General features: G+C 32.8%; 1 protein-coding gene across 14 annotated transcripts in view; it reads right to left on the bottom strand.

Moving 5' to 3' along the window:
- The window catches only part of GPHN (gephyrin), a 641,151-nt gene that overhangs the window by 177,854 nt on the left and 444,675 nt on the right, over positions 1-18,622 (bottom strand). For 10 of the 14 annotated variants that reach the window (XM_059182361.1, XM_059182360.1, XM_059182367.1 and 7 more), the window contains one exon: positions 6,033-6,089. The exons of the other annotated variants lie outside the window; for them this stretch is intronic. In XM_059182361.1, the coding sequence (XP_059038344.1) occupies positions 6,033-6,089 (57 nt within the window). The remainder of the gene's footprint in view (positions 1-6,032; positions 6,090-18,622) is intronic. 14 annotated transcript variants of the gene reach the window in all.

Raw genomic sequence — 18,622 nt, 5'->3', positions numbered from 1 at the left:
AAAACACATGACTTTCTGACTCGACTCAGATATTTTTCTTAAACTTATTAAAAACATATTTTAAGTGATAACTCTTCCCTTAACTTTTTCTACTTCAAATAACACATCCTTTTATTTTATGTTATCATAGCAAGTACTTAAAACTATCACATTCCTTTTACTTCATTATCTAATTCCTAGTTTGCTTATGTGTCAATAGTCTGTTTTCATAAGTCATCTTCCCTTTTATTCTTTGTCAAAGCCTTTAAAAAATTAACATATTTGGTTACCCAAAATCTATTTGTATATGTTTACAGCTGAATAGAAATTTACTATCACACTACATAGACTAAATGAAAACATAAAATTTGTGGCTTTGTGGCATTTTTACTCCTCTCCTTTCTTTTCTTTTTACTTGTCTTTATTTCATGAGCGTTTATGTTCTTTTTCTCTGAATATTTCAACACTCAAACTTTCCAGGGCCCCATCACTCTTTAATTAGCTTCAACTTTGTAAACTTACCTTGATTTATATTATCTAAATAAGGTATTAGTTTGTATTATGCTTTTCAATTCAAATGTTTACACGTTTTTCAATCTTAAGCCTAACTTTTAATATTCTTCTGACTAGATTCATGTATTTGAGTATTTTTTCTTTTTCTCAATTTAAATTCAATTGGCCAACATATAGTACATCATTAATTTCAGATGTAGAGTTCATTAATTCATCAGTTGCATATAACACCCAGTGCTCATTACATCACCTGTCCTCCTTAATGGCCGTCACCCAGTTACCTCATCCCCCCACCCGCCGCTCCTCCAGCAACCCTAATTTTGTTTCCTACAATTAAGAGTCTGCCATGGTTTGTCTCCCTCTATGATTTCTTCCCATTCAGTTTTCCCTCCCTCCTCCTATGATCCTCAGCGCTATTTCTTACATTCTAAATATGAGTGAAACCATATGATAATTGTTATTCTCTTATTGACTTATTTCACTCAGCATAATACCCTCCAGTTCCATCAGGATGATGTAAAGGGTAAGATTTTATTCTATTTGATGGCTGAGCAATATTCCATTGTGGAAATGTTTTTTTTTTTTTTTTTTAAAAAATCTATCTCACACCTTCTTAAATGTAAAGATATTTTTTTCCTTTATGTGGTGTTATTTTCTAGTCATTATTCTCAACACATTATCAGTCCAAGGATTTGTAGTAACTTTTGAAGTTACATTAAATTAGGCAAACTCTGCTTATAAGATAATAATTTGTAAAGGCACAAGATGACAGTTTTGTTTTTAAAATTACTAAAAACTCATCTGGGGTTCAGAATACTTCTACTTTGTACCATGTATAGAAAATGATGATATATTCTTAATTTATAATTCAAGAATCTGACATATCCTACTTTTTGCTATAAAAGTGCCAATATAGGATGAAGTCTATTTTCATATGAAAAATAGTTTATTATTATTCCAAAAGTTATATCTTAGAATATTCTACTTTATATCACTGATTATCATTAATAATTAAGGATGCAGGATTCTTTTCTCTCTAAAGAGTAATATATCATATAGATGATACCCATTGAAGTATTAATGATTTAATTAAATCCTTATCCCAGACATTTGAATGATGTCTCATTTTCCAACTATTAAATAAAACACTTAAGTGCAAACATGGTTTTTAATATTTCATCTTATTGAACTATTTAGAAATGTTTCAATGAATTAAAAGACATTCACATACTTACTCTTGTATATAGATGCCTACAATAAATTTTTCATTTATATGCCAATTCATCTCATTTTAGGAACAAAATCTGTTTATATAGCTTATGGAAGTGAGGATAACTTTATTCTGCTTCTAAGCAAAAGCTGTTAACATGAAAGGGTTGTTTTAAGGCATTCTGGGATAATGGGAATTAAAAGGAAAGGGAGAAACTGAACACTCAGATAAATATTTGATATGCATCTCCTTTAAGCTGAACTCTCTACCAAAGATACAATTTGCCTTTTGATAGTTTTCCTCCACATACATTTCTAGTTAAAGGGAATCTTAGAATGATTTATCTAATATTCAATCTTTTTAGAAAAAAAGATAATCAGAACAAAGTGTGACCCAGCAAATGAAACAAAAGATGAAGACATTGGGCTTACTACTTATTACATATTGTACCATGCAGTACAGGTGTTAAAAAAAGAAATTGAAAAGTGGCATGTATATAATTTAATCTTTGAAGCACAAAACTTTTAATCCTAATCTAACATAAATCCCTTCCATATAGACCATAAGAAGTCTTAACTTTCTAGTTTTGGTTTGATAGGGAAAATAAAACCACCATCACTTCTCATGGTTGGTTACAGAGAGTATGACATGAAATACATTTACTAATATTGTCAGAATCTCTTTAGGGCTTTCTAGAATAATATTCAGGTATGTTTTAGACTGATTTAATCATAAAATTCATATAATCTTCTTTTTAAGGTAGTGGAGTAATTCTGGGAGTGATTATGGTTGATTTTTGAAATTCTGTAAGAATATTCAGAAAAGAAGGACTGGGTCACAAGAAAACAGAAAAGCAAGACACTTGCATTAACTGCAATCAGAATTTAATGATTAATACTATAAAAACAGCTTTGGATTTGAATAATCAGAAGTTTAATATGGAGATATAAGTAACTATGTACGGTACATAATTAAAAACAAGCTGAGAAGCCAGAGAATTAATGTATTACTATTATTGTTTATTCTACTCTTTAAAAAAAACTATTATAGCAATATGAATTAAAGGTATGGCAATAATCTTGGGAGAAGAAAATCCAGGCTAGGATTGATAGAAACTTTTAAAAAGCCCCAAGAATGGGTTGTCAGAGCTAAACAGAGTGAGAAATTATTTACTGTAATAATTTTGCTTTTCTTCTGCAATATTTATACCATTTACCATTTCAGAGATTTTATTTCCATTTCTCTTGAAAAGATATATTCAGGAGAAGGACGAACTATTCTGAGTCTGAGCTCTATAGGTCACAAAAAATATAATTGTTAGTATTGCCTATCTGACACATGTACAGTATTGAGTGGCTATAAGGTATTGTTCTCCTTCAAAGTGTTGTCTTGGGTAAATTAGCCTTTATCTCAAGTATTTATACGATGTTATATGACATTGAAGATGCCTACTGCCTAATTTTTTTAAACAAAAGAATCTTATAGCTATTCCCAAAGAGTTTAAGAAAAGTCTATTAACTCAGAAAAATGTGTCTATTTGCTAGATTATCTACGATGATACTCTAACACTGATCATTTTCCTTGACAAATGCAATTGAATCATCAAGGCTCTATCACTTGGATCCAGCCAATAATTTATAGTCTTGCTGACAAATCCAACAAGGGGTAGAAGACACGGTCAATGGAAAAGCTCCAAGTGAAGTCTCATGAAAACATTCTCAGAAAATTCAACAATTGTGTAAGAAACACAGATTTTGAAAAGAAAATTTTTATTTTGTACTGGAGCCATAAAGTTATTAAATCAACTGCAATGCTAGTGTGGCTTAAGTGTCCTCTTTCCTGCCAATTTAATCTTTATTTCATAAATGTAAGCATGAAGCTACAGCTAGGAAAGAAAGAGAGGGAGAAAAGAGACAGAAAGTAAAAAAGATGGAGATGAGAGGACAAACCAATCAGATTTGGAATTACCAGTCAGCAGAAGTTTAGGAAAAAAAAAATCACCGAATGAAATCGTACATTTACTCTGAGAGAGTATCCTTTCACATTGCCTTCTAGGTGATCTCTGAGCTCCTCCAGCTTTCGATGGAGCTACATGTAAACATCAGAAAATGAATTGAAAAAGCAACTTGTTCTCTTTTCCATTTTCTTTTTTCCTTTTAAAAATAAGATCATAGCATTATACATTTCTCACTGCCTTTTGCAAACATTTCAAAACATCAAAGATCTTTGCGTAACACAAGAATACATGCTCAATAAACCTGTGACTAGGAAGCCAACTTTTATTTTAATTATAGCATCTTTTCTCCCCAAAGTGTTGGAGAAAATAAATACTATATCTTTATAATCTCCTAGAGATTCACTTTAAAATTTTCTATTTGGTACATTATGGAGTAAAAATATTTAGAAATTATGAGATTTGCTTTACCCAAACACACTTTTTGATTTAAAGCTGAAACCATATTAAACTGATTGAACCCTAACATGTATCTTTCTTTGATCTTATACATATACATGTGTGTGTATGTGTATATATATATATATATATATATATACATATATGTATATATACTTAAAAATAATAAACATACAATTTTAAGTTAAAGCTCTATACAGCCAAAAGCTGAACTTAGAGATAATTAAACACATGTGCACTTGCACACACAATTGTTTATAGCTGATGGTGCTATACTTATGGATGCCATTTTATCTTTATTTCACTATCAATAATTTCTAAAAAGTTATCTCACACTTCACTTTTTCATTTGAATCTGGCTCATAATCCATACTCCAAACAATAATGGACTTATGTTCCCTTAAAGACAAAGGTAAAATATGATACCTCACAAGTAGACAGTGAGGAATGCTACTGATGTCACTGGGATACATGAACTTATATTTTTCTGACTGAATCATTTTAACTTGCCTTGATTTTGAAAGAGGCATATAATCAACACTTCCCATCCCCTCTCATTATTCTTAGTGAAAAAACATTAAAAACAAAACAAAACAAAAATGCTACCCAGTATACAGCAGTGTTAGAGAACAGAGAAGATGGCTTGTCTGGAATAAAGGACACAAACATACAGACACACCTTCATCCATGTGCACTCATGTGCGTGCACACACACAAATAAATAACAACAACAAAAAAGTAAAATTAAGAAGGCAGAAGAGGCAAGGAGAGGAAGGAGTGTAAAAATTAGTACAGCATAAATTGTTAAATGGAAATAAATAGGAGGTGTATAAAATTTTGAATTGACTTAATAATAGCCCTCAAGGTAGTTAATGAATTTTGGGATATCCCAATGCAGTAAACTGTCATTTTGATTAACAGTTACTATTGCTGTTAGGACAAATGGGATTGAGATACAAGTAGTAGTTAATCTGGGGGGAAGTTCTTCAGCATATTTTTAAAATTCAGCAAATTTTCTAACTTGCATTTATGGTGGCAGCATTAAAAGTGACCAATGGTTATATCTCTGTTTCTAAAGGATGATGACTGGCTTACCTTTTCATAGTCATTGAATGTTAAGAGTATCGAGTTCCCAAGATATATTGGCCAAATAGATATTTAACAACTAGCAAATGGGACCATCATATTAGAAATCCTTAAGTTGTGTATTAGCAGATGACATACACAAATGGGCAAACATTTTGATATATGTTGGTTCTATTAACTGTTATATCAATTTTTTAACTTAAAAAAAACAAATCAAAGGAGATTAAAAGTGTTCAAATACTATTAGCTATATGTGAGCCCATTATACAGCATCATATAAAATTCTTTTTCTAATTCTTAAGATTTTATATATGTATACACACACATCTATATGTGTATATATGTATATAAAATACATGTTACTAACTCATAGTAATTATTTTTTCTGCAGTGAACTACAAATGGTAATGACACTAACATAACATTTAGTTACTTTTTATAAAAAAAGCAAAAAGGGGAGATAATATTCTGAAAATAAATATTAGTTCTCTGTGTAACAGGAACTTAACACATAGTGACATCAGTCAGAGGAACGGTTTACTCTAGAACCCCAAATTATAGGCACCTATAATGAGACAATTGCCCTTTCTTTTATTTGTGGTGCCATTCAAAGCTAGTTATTTGGCATCTTGCCTTCAGCTGGTTGCTCTATGTGTAGCTGAAACAAACAACAACAAAAAAATATGACCCAACAGCCAATAAAAATATTAAAATAAAAAAAATGGGATGGTGAAAAATGGAAAAAGCCCCCTTCCTCCCACCACCCTCCAAAAAGGAAGAAGTGTAGGCTATAGACGAAATCTTGCCAAAAAATGTTAGAAACATATTTACTTTGAGGGATCCAACTCTACTAGCAACTCCTTTGCTTTCATCCGGCCGTCTAATTTGCTACAATGAGGGAAGATGGGTAAAAAAGACAGAATAAAGAAAAAGTGAACTTAAAAATTTTTCTATACATTAGTAAGTAAAACATGCAAAAACATCATTTGACTCTTTGAAGAATCTCTTAGGAAGCCAAGGAGTTAACTAACCCAGAGGATATATGACATGCTCTGCAAATAGGCTGGTCACTAGAATTGTCTTTATTATAGCATTATTCCTGAGATTAGGAAATGGGGACTTACTTTTGGTTATCTTGGGAACTTCTGATGTAGCAGTATCTGGAATATTGTTACATTTGCATTTGGTTTACAAAGAACAAAGAATTACAAATATATCTATGCAGAGAACATTGTCTCTTTAAGTGTTACAGTGTCTATTCTGTTGTAATATCAGAAAACATCAATGATATGACTAAAACATGAGTGTTCTCTTAGAGAAAAGATCAGTTTTAACAAGCATCATTCTTGAAAGGTGACAGAGTGAAGCTCCTCTGCTTGCTGACCCAAGCACTGAGGTTGTTCAGCTGTCACTGAGATTCCCAATTAAACAATCGTGCTGCCCAACCAGAAAATTTTAATGCCAGACCAATGTTAAATACATTCACTCCCTCAAAACTTTATTTTATTTCAGTTGAATTTTCCTCTTGGGTAAGATAGGAGAAAGTAATAGTGGAACTACTATTTTAAAAACTGGTTTGACATCACTATGTAAAAGAGAAACGGAAGATTCTCAACACAAAGTGTTTTATTAGATGAGATACAAATTAGAATATTTTTCTTTTTTTTTGCTTTTTTATAGAGCTATAATAAGAACTAATACTTGGTTAGAGAGGAAGATAAATAAAAAAGTTAGGGAAGAAGAATGAGGAAGCTTCAGACCAAGCACTTTTATGCCATGGGTCCTACACATGAAAAATGATGGTTTCCATTCAGACCAACATAGGTCAAGTTACCTGTGATGGTTCTGGTGTTTTGTTTTTGTTTTTGTTTTTGTTTTTTAAAAGACAGTAGAGGAAGCATCAATGTGATAATGTGATGCCAGGTTCCAAGTGTTAAAATCCTCAGGGCAAATAAGAAACCTGACCATGCTACAAAATTACATTTCCTAGAGACAGGGTATAGATTGTCTTAGCCCTTTTAGGATCTCTCTGATAGCATATGGAGATTGCTTAGGAATAATACTGAGAAAACTGAATTTTTATTTTGAAAAAAAAAAAAGCATCATGGTATAAAAGAATTATGTCAACTTTTGGTTTTACTTGATAAAGTTTTTATTAATTCTTCAGCACTAGCTAAATGTTATACCCAAGAGATAATCACCAATTCTTATTCTTCTTAGTCAATACTTCTTAGTCTAATACTAATTAGAATAGCAACATTATAAGAGAGGGCTTCTGAATGGGCAGTGAACTTACAGTATCTACTCTTTCTCTTGTGCTATTTTCTTTGATCTTAGAGAACATTTTATATCAAAACAATTTCCCATTTTAAGTGGAGACTCACAATATCTTGATTATAAAGATAAAGTAGGTAATTTCCTATTAAAAATATAGTCTAATGCCTCATGCTCTTTTCTGAGAATGTTTAGAAACTGAAGATTTTCAGAATTGTTAACAAGTGAACACCATTTTCTACATTGTCTTTTATTTCCAGAAGAGTTAAAATTACACAAATTCCAGCAACATGAGGTATCTTCTTCAAGGTTATTTGTTAATGACAAATCTAGGAAAAACATCCACAGTTTCTGACTTCCAGTTTATAGTTGTATTCCCTCTAGAGACCTGGAAATAAATGGGCTGGAAAAAAATTGATGCTTATAAGATGTATATGTATATGTGTCTCTGTCTTGTGTGTTTATCTGTCTCTCCATCCATGGAAGATATTTAATGTTATTTTATTTATTTATGGGAAAATTTTTTCCCTGAACCATTTCAGTTCCAAATGCAAGTGCAAATACAGAAACTTAATGAGTTGTAAGAGTCACCCATTAACTCTAAATGTGAAAAATAGACTATAATACCAATTTATTTTTATTTTTATTATTTTTTAAAATAATACCAACTTAAATAAAGATGTTGGGAACAGAAAGCTCATCTGTCCAATGCTTGACATCAATTTTCTGTATATAAATCTGACTTTGTAAATTTGAAACTGTCATAAGAAACAACTTTAGAAAACCATGTAGTTGTTATCAAAGCCAGAAGTGGCTGTATTTCAACTGTTACGTGATTTTTTTGTGGTCCCTGAACCAGGTATAATAGCTAATACTGAAAAACTTCAGAAAGAATTCAAAAAAGATTTGTCTCATAAATTAAATATTAAAACCAGAGAAAAGTAACTTCAGTAGATTTTAGTTTAATACTCTCATTTATTCTAGTCAACCCTTAATCAACAAATATGATGAAGTAATATAAATAAAAGAAATTCATAGCTAACCCAAATGCCTGATTATTTTTCTTTGATAAGAAGTTAAAAGTAATCACAAAAGATTAGCATTTGGGTTAGATAAATTACTTTACTCTTCATGATAATTATTATATCCTACATCATTAGCTAATTTTATCCATATTTGTCTATGAGGTTAAACATTTTGCATCAGTAACTAAGAGACGCCTTTATCACATATAGGATTATTGCAATATAAATGAAGTTTGAGAATTGGATGTAAAGAATTGTAGGGGTTATGACTGGTTGAGATTATTAGTTTATGAAGTTTGAAAATTAAAACAAAACTAAAACAAAAATGTTATCATTAATGTTTTTCTACTCTGAAGAAAACATTTTATAGGTATTTCATTGTGATTTCAAAAGGCATAAGTCAGAAGGTCAAAAAAATTTCAATTTTTATTCAGTCTCTCAGCTATAATATATCTATTAAAAATAATCTGAAAATATTGCAATGTATCACCTCTTTTGCAGCCTCCTGGAAATCTTTCGTCAGAGATTAATTACAGAGGAATTTATCCTCAAGGATTAATTACCAGGATGTAGCCTATAAAGCAGTGAAATGACTCTGCTATATTTATTTACCTTTTTCATAAGAGCTTGAATTCTAGAAATATCCTGCAACAAAAGAAACTGCCTGGATGCTAATACAATATGGGTTGTTCATTATTTTTGATTTAGAACAATTCTCCAGATCCAAACTCACTATATAATCATTTCCACTGTTAACAAGGTAGAAAATTATCCCATCTCAAAAAAAAAAAAAAAAAAAAAAAAAAAAAGAAAAGAAAAGAAAAAAAAGAAAACTATTCCATCTCACCCTCACTTCCCCTGCCAATAAATAGTTGTAAATGTTTTATCTGTATTAAAGGAAATGTAGATTTTGGAGTAGAAATCCAACTTTATATTAATTTTCAAAATAAAATATAAAAGTTGAAAGAAATTTTAGGCTTGTAAAAGTGACATTAAGTTAGGTTCCTACATCACTGGGTGTATGTATTCACACTTCTCTTTAGTTATTATAGATTTATCAAAAAATCTGAGAAGAGATGGTATATTTTCTGTATTTGAACTTAGGTCTAGACAGGTTCAGGGGCTTTTAGAGACATATCAATAAAAAAATGCTCTGTACTATTAAATTTTCACTCAGGTCTTTTCATTAAACTTTAGGCTCTCATTTATGGAATGGCTAAGGTAGATTTCCTTTTTCTCTCATAATATATTTTATATTAATTTGAAATAAAATGGCACAGATTAAGCAAACATTTTTCCTTGCTTTTTTTGCCTTAGTAACTGAATTACTTTATTTTTAGAATTACCTATAATTTACATTCAGAACTACCCTGGCAGACAAATATTTCTAACCCTATTTTATTATGCTACTTTTTTTTTTTTTAAAGATTTTATTTATTTATTTGACAGACAGAGATCACAAGTAGGCAGAGAGGCAGGCAGAGAGAGAGGGGGAAGTCAGCTCCCTGCTGAGCAGAGAGCCCGATGCAGGGCTTGATTACAGAACCCGGGGATCATGACCTGAGCAGAAGGCAGAGGCTTTAACCCACTGAGCCACCCAGGCACCCCTATGCTACTGTTTTCTTAAGTATGGGTATCAATGAGAGGAAATAAAACTTTTTTCTTAGAAATTGTTTATCTTTTAACCAATACCACTCAATATATATTGGTACAACTATGGATTGCTTCTTATAGTTATGATTTGGAGGAGATTTTTAAAAATCTCCTTTGAAAATTAAAATGTTGCAAAACAAAAAATTTTATCACTAGTAATTTTTCTACCCTGAAGAAAACATTTTGTAAGTATTTCATTGTGATTTCAAAAGAGGGTCAAAACCATTTCAACTTTCTATTCAGCCTGTCAGCTAGAATATATTTAACAGAATAGAATATATTTAACAAAATAATTATTAAAAACAATCTGAAAATATTGCAGTGTATCACCTCAGAGCTCAAAAATTAAACATACTCTTGAAAATAAATACTTTTGGGGTCTGGTTAATATTTTAATTAACTATACTTCATCTCTTTCAATAAAACTGTTGCTTCATCATAAAACAACTGTTTCATTTGTGACTTATTAAGGCAAAGTAAAAAAGAAGGAAGAAATGAAAGGAAGGTGACAATTACATGTCAAAAAAAATAATGCATTTCTGAAGAAAAGCAATATGATTATAAACTAAACCAACAAAAGAATAGAGAAGACCAAGGAAAGAGTTGCAAAGGTTAACAAGGAAAAGAGAAGTCAAAATCAGAATCTTGTTAACACGTCACAGATCCACCAACCTACCTCTTCCTGACAAAAAATTTTTATCCTTAGAAAATCCTTCCTATTTAAGGATCTTATTTCTCATGATATATTAACATATGAAATTATTTATTTATAGTTTATTATGGATTTATTTTTGATCTTTAAGTTTCTATAATAGCTTTGATTCCAAAACAATCTATACAAAATTAGACTTTTCAGCAAGTTATTTCCTGCCAGAGTTTACATAATGCAATCCATGTTCTTTTCTTTTCAAATTTCTTATCTCTCTGAAAGAAATTATGAAGCCCATCAATGGTGTGGTATAAAAGTTATTAAGCACTTTGAAATAACTTAAAGTAGTACAGTGTACATTACTAAGAATTATTTATTATTTGTATGAAACAGAAAACATTTTATTTTAAAACTTCCACTGAAATGTGATATAATTTTCTACCCAGCAAGATTGAGAATTGAATGGTTTAGCCTAGATATTAAAATGCTCTCATATAAATATAGTTATAAAAACAAATAAATAGTTGGCTTTATGAAGATCTGTTATAAATCTGAAAAGCAGGCATTATCTGTCATTATCAGACCCTATTTGAATAACAAAAATTTTTATTTTTCTGGTTTAAAAAATAATATAGATTACAAAATAATTTGCAATTCTATCCCTATGCACTATTGTTTACCTATTTTTTTCTAACCACATATTTTATTTTGAGTTTTCCCCCCATGTCATTAAGTACTCCAAAAGATATGATTTTTTGGGGGTTATATAAATAATTCAAATATGCATGTGTAAATTATTTAACCATAGACATTAAGGTTGGTTCTAATTTTTTATCAATTTGAAAAATGGTATAATAAATAATCTTATATATAAGTCTTTAATGGCTTCTTTGATAGTTTCTACTGGATATATTTATGGCAACTGTGATTGATTAAAATATAAGAAAAATTTTAAGGATATATTATATCCTTACATATATGTTCACTTGAAAGGTCACACAGACTTATATTCCTTCCTATTAGTGTCAATAGGAATAATCAGGTCACTGCTCATTATAGTATGGATGATTATAATTTAAAAATGGTTTTTATTGGGGGTGCCTGGGTGGCTCAGTGGGTTAAAGCCTCTGCTTTCAGCTCAGGTCATGATCCCAGGGTTCTGGGATCAAGCTCCGCGTTGGGCTCTCTGGTCAGCAGGGAGCCTGCTTTCCTTCCTCTCTCTCTGCCTACCTCTCTGCCTACTTGTGATCTCTGTCTTTCAAGTAAATTAAAAAAAAAAAAAAAGGTTTTTATTGGACTGCAAAATTTGTATTGTTTTAAATTTAAAATAGATTTCTAGTGACAGGATGCATGTTTTTTGATAATTTCTTTGCTGAATTTATTTCTTTTTATAAAATGGCTGTTCTTGCTCTTTAGTTATTTTATTTCATTTTTCCCTATGAGCTTAGAAGAGCTCTTTGGATTATAACACTTTATCTGATAGATTTGTTGCAATTTTTTTTTTTCTCATATCAACTCCTCTCTAAGGTCTTTGAGAGCAGGGCTAAGAAGTCTATCTACTGCTGTATTCCCAATTACCCAAGCATAGTACTTGAGATAATAGTCCCTAAAAAATATTCATTGAATTATATTTCTGAATTAATGTATTGTTTTCTTTTTAATGAAAGGAAAAAGTAGGGACAGCAGGTGATGCTGAAATTTTGGGCAAGAAAATACATGACCAGTTTTAGGATATATACTATTTTACAATAAAGATCTAGAGATTATGTTAGTTTGGGATATGCTCAGTTGAACTCATGTATTGAACTACGTGAGACACAGCAGTTAATTACATGGATTTGAATCATGGCTCTATCTAATCAACTCCAAAATTAGCTGCAAAAATAATGATGGCCCTTTGTTCAGCTGCTTTTTGCACAAAACACACCTCCCAAAGCATTAAAAATATATTTATACAAAGCAAAGCTATTAAGCGGAACTGAAAAGTGGTATTCATAATTTCAATATTCCTTGTATTTCTACAATTCTTACTTTCCTCTCTTCCTATAACTTGAATACAACTCCAGTGGAAACCTAGATAAACCAGTATTCCATTTAAAAGAGATGAGCTTGATATGAATGAGAAAGATCTTAAATGAGGTTAGAATGTTTTCAGGTGATGATCTCTACCTCTATGTAGTAGCATGGAATGCAAAAGCTGGGATGAATGGCCTTAATCATTTTATATTAATTAGATACTAATATAATATTAGAGAGAAGGGCTAACTAGAGTGATAATATTTATTCAAGTCAGTGGAGAAACTTATTTCAAAGGAATGATATTATAGGCCTACAAGGGAATTTAGAGGCTGATTAATTTAATACCAGGGTGCTACAGAAATAGAAACTGAAGTCTATTAGCTCTCAAAATTTGTAAGTGGCTGACTGGGGCTGATACTCAATATTGAGTGTCTCATAATGCAATACTTCTACATACTCAATGTTGTTACTTTTTCAAACTACTTTGGATCCATAATTTTTAAATGTCTGCTAGTAAATCAGTCAAATACAAATGCTAAACTTGCTTCTTCCATAATATCACTAAACTGAATTAATAGATATGCAAAAATAATCTGTTTTTGGTATTCATATAAATTATAGGAATCAAGGGCCTAAAAGTACTGCATGTACTCTGAGAGGTAGAATTAATACAAGCTGTTAAGTTTAATGTAAAGAAGACTAAAACACTTAACCTCTGGAAGATTATTACACCTTTGTTTTTAAATCTGGGAAATAGGAAATGCCTGAGATATCCAAATAGGGGCTGGCAAAAATACTAGGCTACAACCAAAGAGTAGAATGTCAAACAATAAGTAATAATAACGTTGCAGAAGACAATTTTTTTTTTAATAATTTTTTTATTTTTTATAAACATATATTTTTATCCCCAGGGGTACAGGTCTGTGATTCACCAGGTTTACACACTTCACAGCACTCACCAAATCACATACCCTCCCCAATGTCCATAATCCTAACCCCTTCTCCCAAACCCCCTCCCCCCGGCAACCCTCAGTTTGTTTTGTGAGATTAAGAGTCACTTATGGTTTGTCTCCCTCCCAATCCCATCTTGTTTCATTTATTCTTCTTCTACCCACTTAAGCCTCCATGTTGCATCACCACTTCCTCATATCAGGGAGATCATATGATAGTTGTCTTTCTCTGCTTGACTTATTTCGCTAAGCATGATATGCTCTAGTTCCATCCATGTTGTTGCAAATGGCAAGATTTCATTTCTTTTGATGGCTGCATAGTATTCCATTGTGTATATATACCACATCTTCTTGATCCATTCATCTGTTGATGGACATCTAGGTTCTTTCCATAGTTTGGCTATTGTGGACATTGCTGCTATAAACATTCGGGTGCATGTGCCCCTTTGGATCACTACATTTGTATCTTTAGGGTAAATACCCAATAGTGCAATTGCTGGGTCATAGGGCAGTTCTATTTTCAACATTTTGAGGAACCTCCATGCTGTTTTCCAGAGTGGCTGCACCAGCTTGCATTCCCACCAACAGTGTAGGAGGGTTCCCCTTTCTCCGCATCCTCGCCAGCATCTGTCATTTCCTGACTTGTTGATTTTAGCCATTCTGACTGGTGTGAGGTGATATCTCATTGTGGTTTTGATTTGTATTTCCCTGATGCCGAGTGATATGGAGCATTTTTTCATGTGTCTGTTGGCCATCTGGATGTCTTCTTTGCAGAAATGTCTGTTCATGTCCTCTGCCCATTTCTTGATTGGATTATTTGTTCTTTGGGTGTTGAGTTTGCTAAGTTCTTTATAGATTCTGGACACTAGTCCTTTATCTGATATGTCGTTTGCAAATATCTTCTCCCATTCTGTCAGTTGCCTTTTGATTTTGTTAACTGTTTCCTTTGCTGTGCAAAAGCTTTTGATCTTGATGAAATCCCAGTAGTTCATTTTTTCCCTTGCTTCCCTTGCCTTTTGCGTTGTTCCTAGGAAGATGTTGCTGCGGCAGAGGTCGAAGAGGTTGCTGCCCGTGTTCTCCTCAAGGATTTTGATGGATTCCTTTCGTACATTGAGGTCCTTCATCCATTTTGAGTCTATTTTTGTGTGTGGTGTAAGGAAATGATCCAATTTCATTTTTCTGCATGTGGCTGTCCAATTTTCCCAGCACCATTTATTGAAAAGGCTGTCTTTTTTCCATTGGACATTCTTTCCTGCTTTGTCGAAGATTAGTTGACCATAGATTTGAGGGTCTATTTCTGGGCTCTCTATTCTGTTCCATTGATCTATGTGTCTGTTTTTGTGCCAGTACCATGCTGTCTTGATGATGACAGCTTTGTAATAGAGCTTGAAGTCCGGAATTGTGATGCCACCAACGTTGGCTTTCTTTTTCAATATCCCTTTGGCTATTCGAGGTCTTTTCTGGTTCCATATAAATTTTAGAATTATTTGTTCCATTTCTTTGAAAAAGATGGATGGTACTTTGATAGGAATTGCATTAAATGTGTAGATTGCTTTAGGTAGCATAGACATTTTCACAATATTTATTCTTCCAATCCAGGAGCATGGAACATTTTTCCATTTCTTTGTGTCTTCCTCAATTTCTTTCATGAGTACTTTATAGTTTTCTGAGTATAGATTCTGTGTCTCTTTGGTTAGGTTTATTCCTAGGTATCTTATGGTTTTGGATGCAATTGTAAATGGGATTGACTCCTTAATATCTCTTTCTTCTGTCTTGCTGTTGGTGTAGAGAAATGCAACTGATTTCTGTGCATTGATTTTATATCCTGACACTTTACTGAATTCCTGTATAAGTTCTAGCAGTTTTGGAGTGGAGTCTTTTGGGTATTCCACATATAGTATCATATCATCTGCGAAGAGTGATAATTTGACTTCTTCTTTGCCGATTTGGATGCCTTTAATTTCCTTTTGTTGTCTGATTGCTGAGGCTAGGACCTCTAGTACGATGTTGAATAGCAGTGGTGATAATGGACATCCCTGCCGTGTTCCTGACCTTAGCGGAAAAGCTTTCAGTTTTTCTCCATTGAGAATGATATTTGCGGTGGGTTTTTCATAGATGGCTTTGATTATATTGAGGTATGTGCCCTCTATCCCTACACTTTGAAGAGTTTTGATCAGGAAGGGATGTTGTACTTTGTCAAATGCTTTTTCAGCATCTATTGAGAGAATCATATGGTTCTTGTTCTTTCTTTTATTGATGTGTTGTATCACATTGACTGATTTGCGGATGTTGAACCAACCTTGCAGCCCTGGAATAAATCCCACTTGGTCGTGGTGAATAATCTTTTTAATGTACTGTTGAATCCTATTGGCTAGTATTTTGTTGAGTATTTTCGCATCTGTGTTCATCAAGGATATCGGTCTATAGCTCTCTTTTTTGGTGGGATCCTTGTCTGGTTTTGGGATCAAGGTGATGCTGGCCTCATAAAATGAGTTTGGAAGTTTTCCTTCCATTTCTATTTTTTGGAACAGTTTCAGGAGAATAGGAATTAGTTCTTCTTTAAATGTTTGGTAGAATTCCCCCGGGAAGCCGTCTGGCCCTGGGCTTTTGTTTGTTTGGAGATTTTTAATTACTGTTTCAATCTCCTTACTGGTTATGGGTCTGTTCAGGCTTTCTATTTCTTCCTGGTTCAGTTGTGGTAGTTTATATGTTTCTAGGAATGCATCCATTTCTTCCAGATTGTCAAATTTATTGCCGTAGAGTTGCTCATAGTATGTTCTTATAATAGTTTGTATTTCTTTGGTGTTAGTTGTGATCTCTCCTCTTTCATTCATGATTTTATTTATTTGGGTCCTTTCTCTTTTCTTTTTGATAAGTCGGGCCAGGGGTTTATCAATTTTATTAATTCTTTCAAAGAACCAGCTCCTAGTTTCGTTGATTTGTTCTATTGTTTTTTTGGTTTCTATTTCATTGATTTCTGCTCTGATCTTTATGATTTCTCTTCTCCTGCTGGGCTTAGGGTTTCTTTCTTGTTCTTTCTCCAGCTCCTTTAGGTGTAGGGTTAGGTTGTGTACCTGAGACCTTTCTTGTTTCTTGAGAAAGGCTTGTACCGCTATATATTTTCCTCTCAGGACTGCCTTTGTTGTGTCCCACAGATTTTGAACCGTTGTATTTTCATTATCATTTGTTTCCATGATTTTTTTCAATTCTTCTTTAATTTCCCGGTTGACCCATTCATTCTTTAGAAGGATACTGTTTAGTCTCCATGTATTTGGGTTCTTTCCAAACTTCCTTTTGTGGTTGAGTTCTAGCTTTAGAGCATTGTGGTCTGAAAATATGCAGGGAATGATCCCAATCTTTTGATACCGGTTGAGTCCTGATTTAGGACCGAGGATGTGATCTATTCTGGAGAATGTTCCATGTGCACTAGAGAAGAATGTGTATTCTGTTGCTTTGGGATGAAATGTTCTGAATATATCTGTGATGTCCATCTGGTCCAGTGTGTCGTTTAAGGCCTTTATTTCCTTGCTGATCTTTTGCTTGGATGATCTGTCCATTTCAGCGAGGGGAGTGTTAAAGTCCCCTACTATTATTGTATTATTGTTGATGTGTTTCTTTGATTTTGTTATTAATTGGTTTATATAGTTGGCTGCTCCCACATTGGGGGCATAGATATTTAAAATTGTTAAATCTTCTTGTTGGACAGACCCTTTGAGTATGATATAGTGTCCTTCCTCATCTCTTATTATAGTCTTTGGCTTAAAATCTAATTGATCTGATATAAGGATTGCCATTCCTGCTTTCTTCTGATGTCCATTAGCATGGTAAATTCTTTTCCACCCCCTCACTTTAAATCTGGAGGTGTCTTCGGGCTTAAAATGTGTTTCTTGGAGGCAACATATAGATGGGTTTTGTTTTTTTATCCATTCTGATACCCTGTGTCTTTTGACAGGGGCATTTAGCCCATTCACATTCAGGGTAACTATTGAGAGATATGAATTTAGTGCCATTGTATTGCCTGTAAGGTGACTGTTACTGTATATTCTCTCTGTTCCTTTCTGATCTACCACTTGTAGGCTCTCTCTTTGCTTAGAGGACCCCTTTCAATATTTCCTGTAGAGCTGGTTTGGTATTTGCAAATTCTTTCAGTTGTTGTTTGTCCTGGAAGCTTTTAATCTCTCCTTCTATTTTCAATGATAGCCTAGCTGGATATAGTATTCTTGGCTGCATGTTTTTCTCGTTTAGTGCTCTGAAAATATCATGCCAGCTCTTTCTGGCCTGCCAGGTCTCTGTGGATAAGTCAGCTGCCAATCTAATATTTTTACCATTGTATGTTACAGACTTCTTTTCCCGGGCTGCTTTCAGGATTTTCTCTTTGTCATTGAGACTTGTAAATTTTACTATTAGGTGACGGGGTGTGGGCCTATTCTTATTGATTTTGAGGGGCGTTCTCTGAACCTCCTGAATTTTGATGCTCGTTCCCTTTGCCATATTGGGGAAATTCTCCCCAATAATTCTCTCCAGTATACCTTCTGCTCCCCTCTCACTTTCTTCTTCTTCTGGAATCCCAATTATTCTAATGTTGTTTCGTCTTATGGTGTCACTTATCTCTCGAATTCTCCCCTCGTGGTCCAGTAGCTGTTTGTCTCTCTTTTGCTCAGCTTCTTTATTCTCTGTCATTTGGTCTTCTATATCACTAATTCTTTCTTCTGCCTCATTTATCCTAGCAGTGAGAGCCTCCATTTTTGATTGCACCTCATTAATAGCTTTTTTGATTTCACCTTGGTTAGATTTTAGTTCTTTTATTTCTCCAGAAAGGGCTTTTATATCTCTCGAGAGGGTTTCTCTAAT

The sequence above is a fragment of the Mustela lutreola genome, chromosome 7 (assembly GCF_030435805.1).
Source record: "Mustela lutreola isolate mMusLut2 chromosome 7, mMusLut2.pri, whole genome shotgun sequence".
NCBI lineage: Eukaryota > Metazoa > Chordata > Mammalia > Carnivora > Mustelidae > Mustela > Mustela lutreola.
This window is presented reverse-complemented; position numbering and strand designations above follow the sequence as displayed.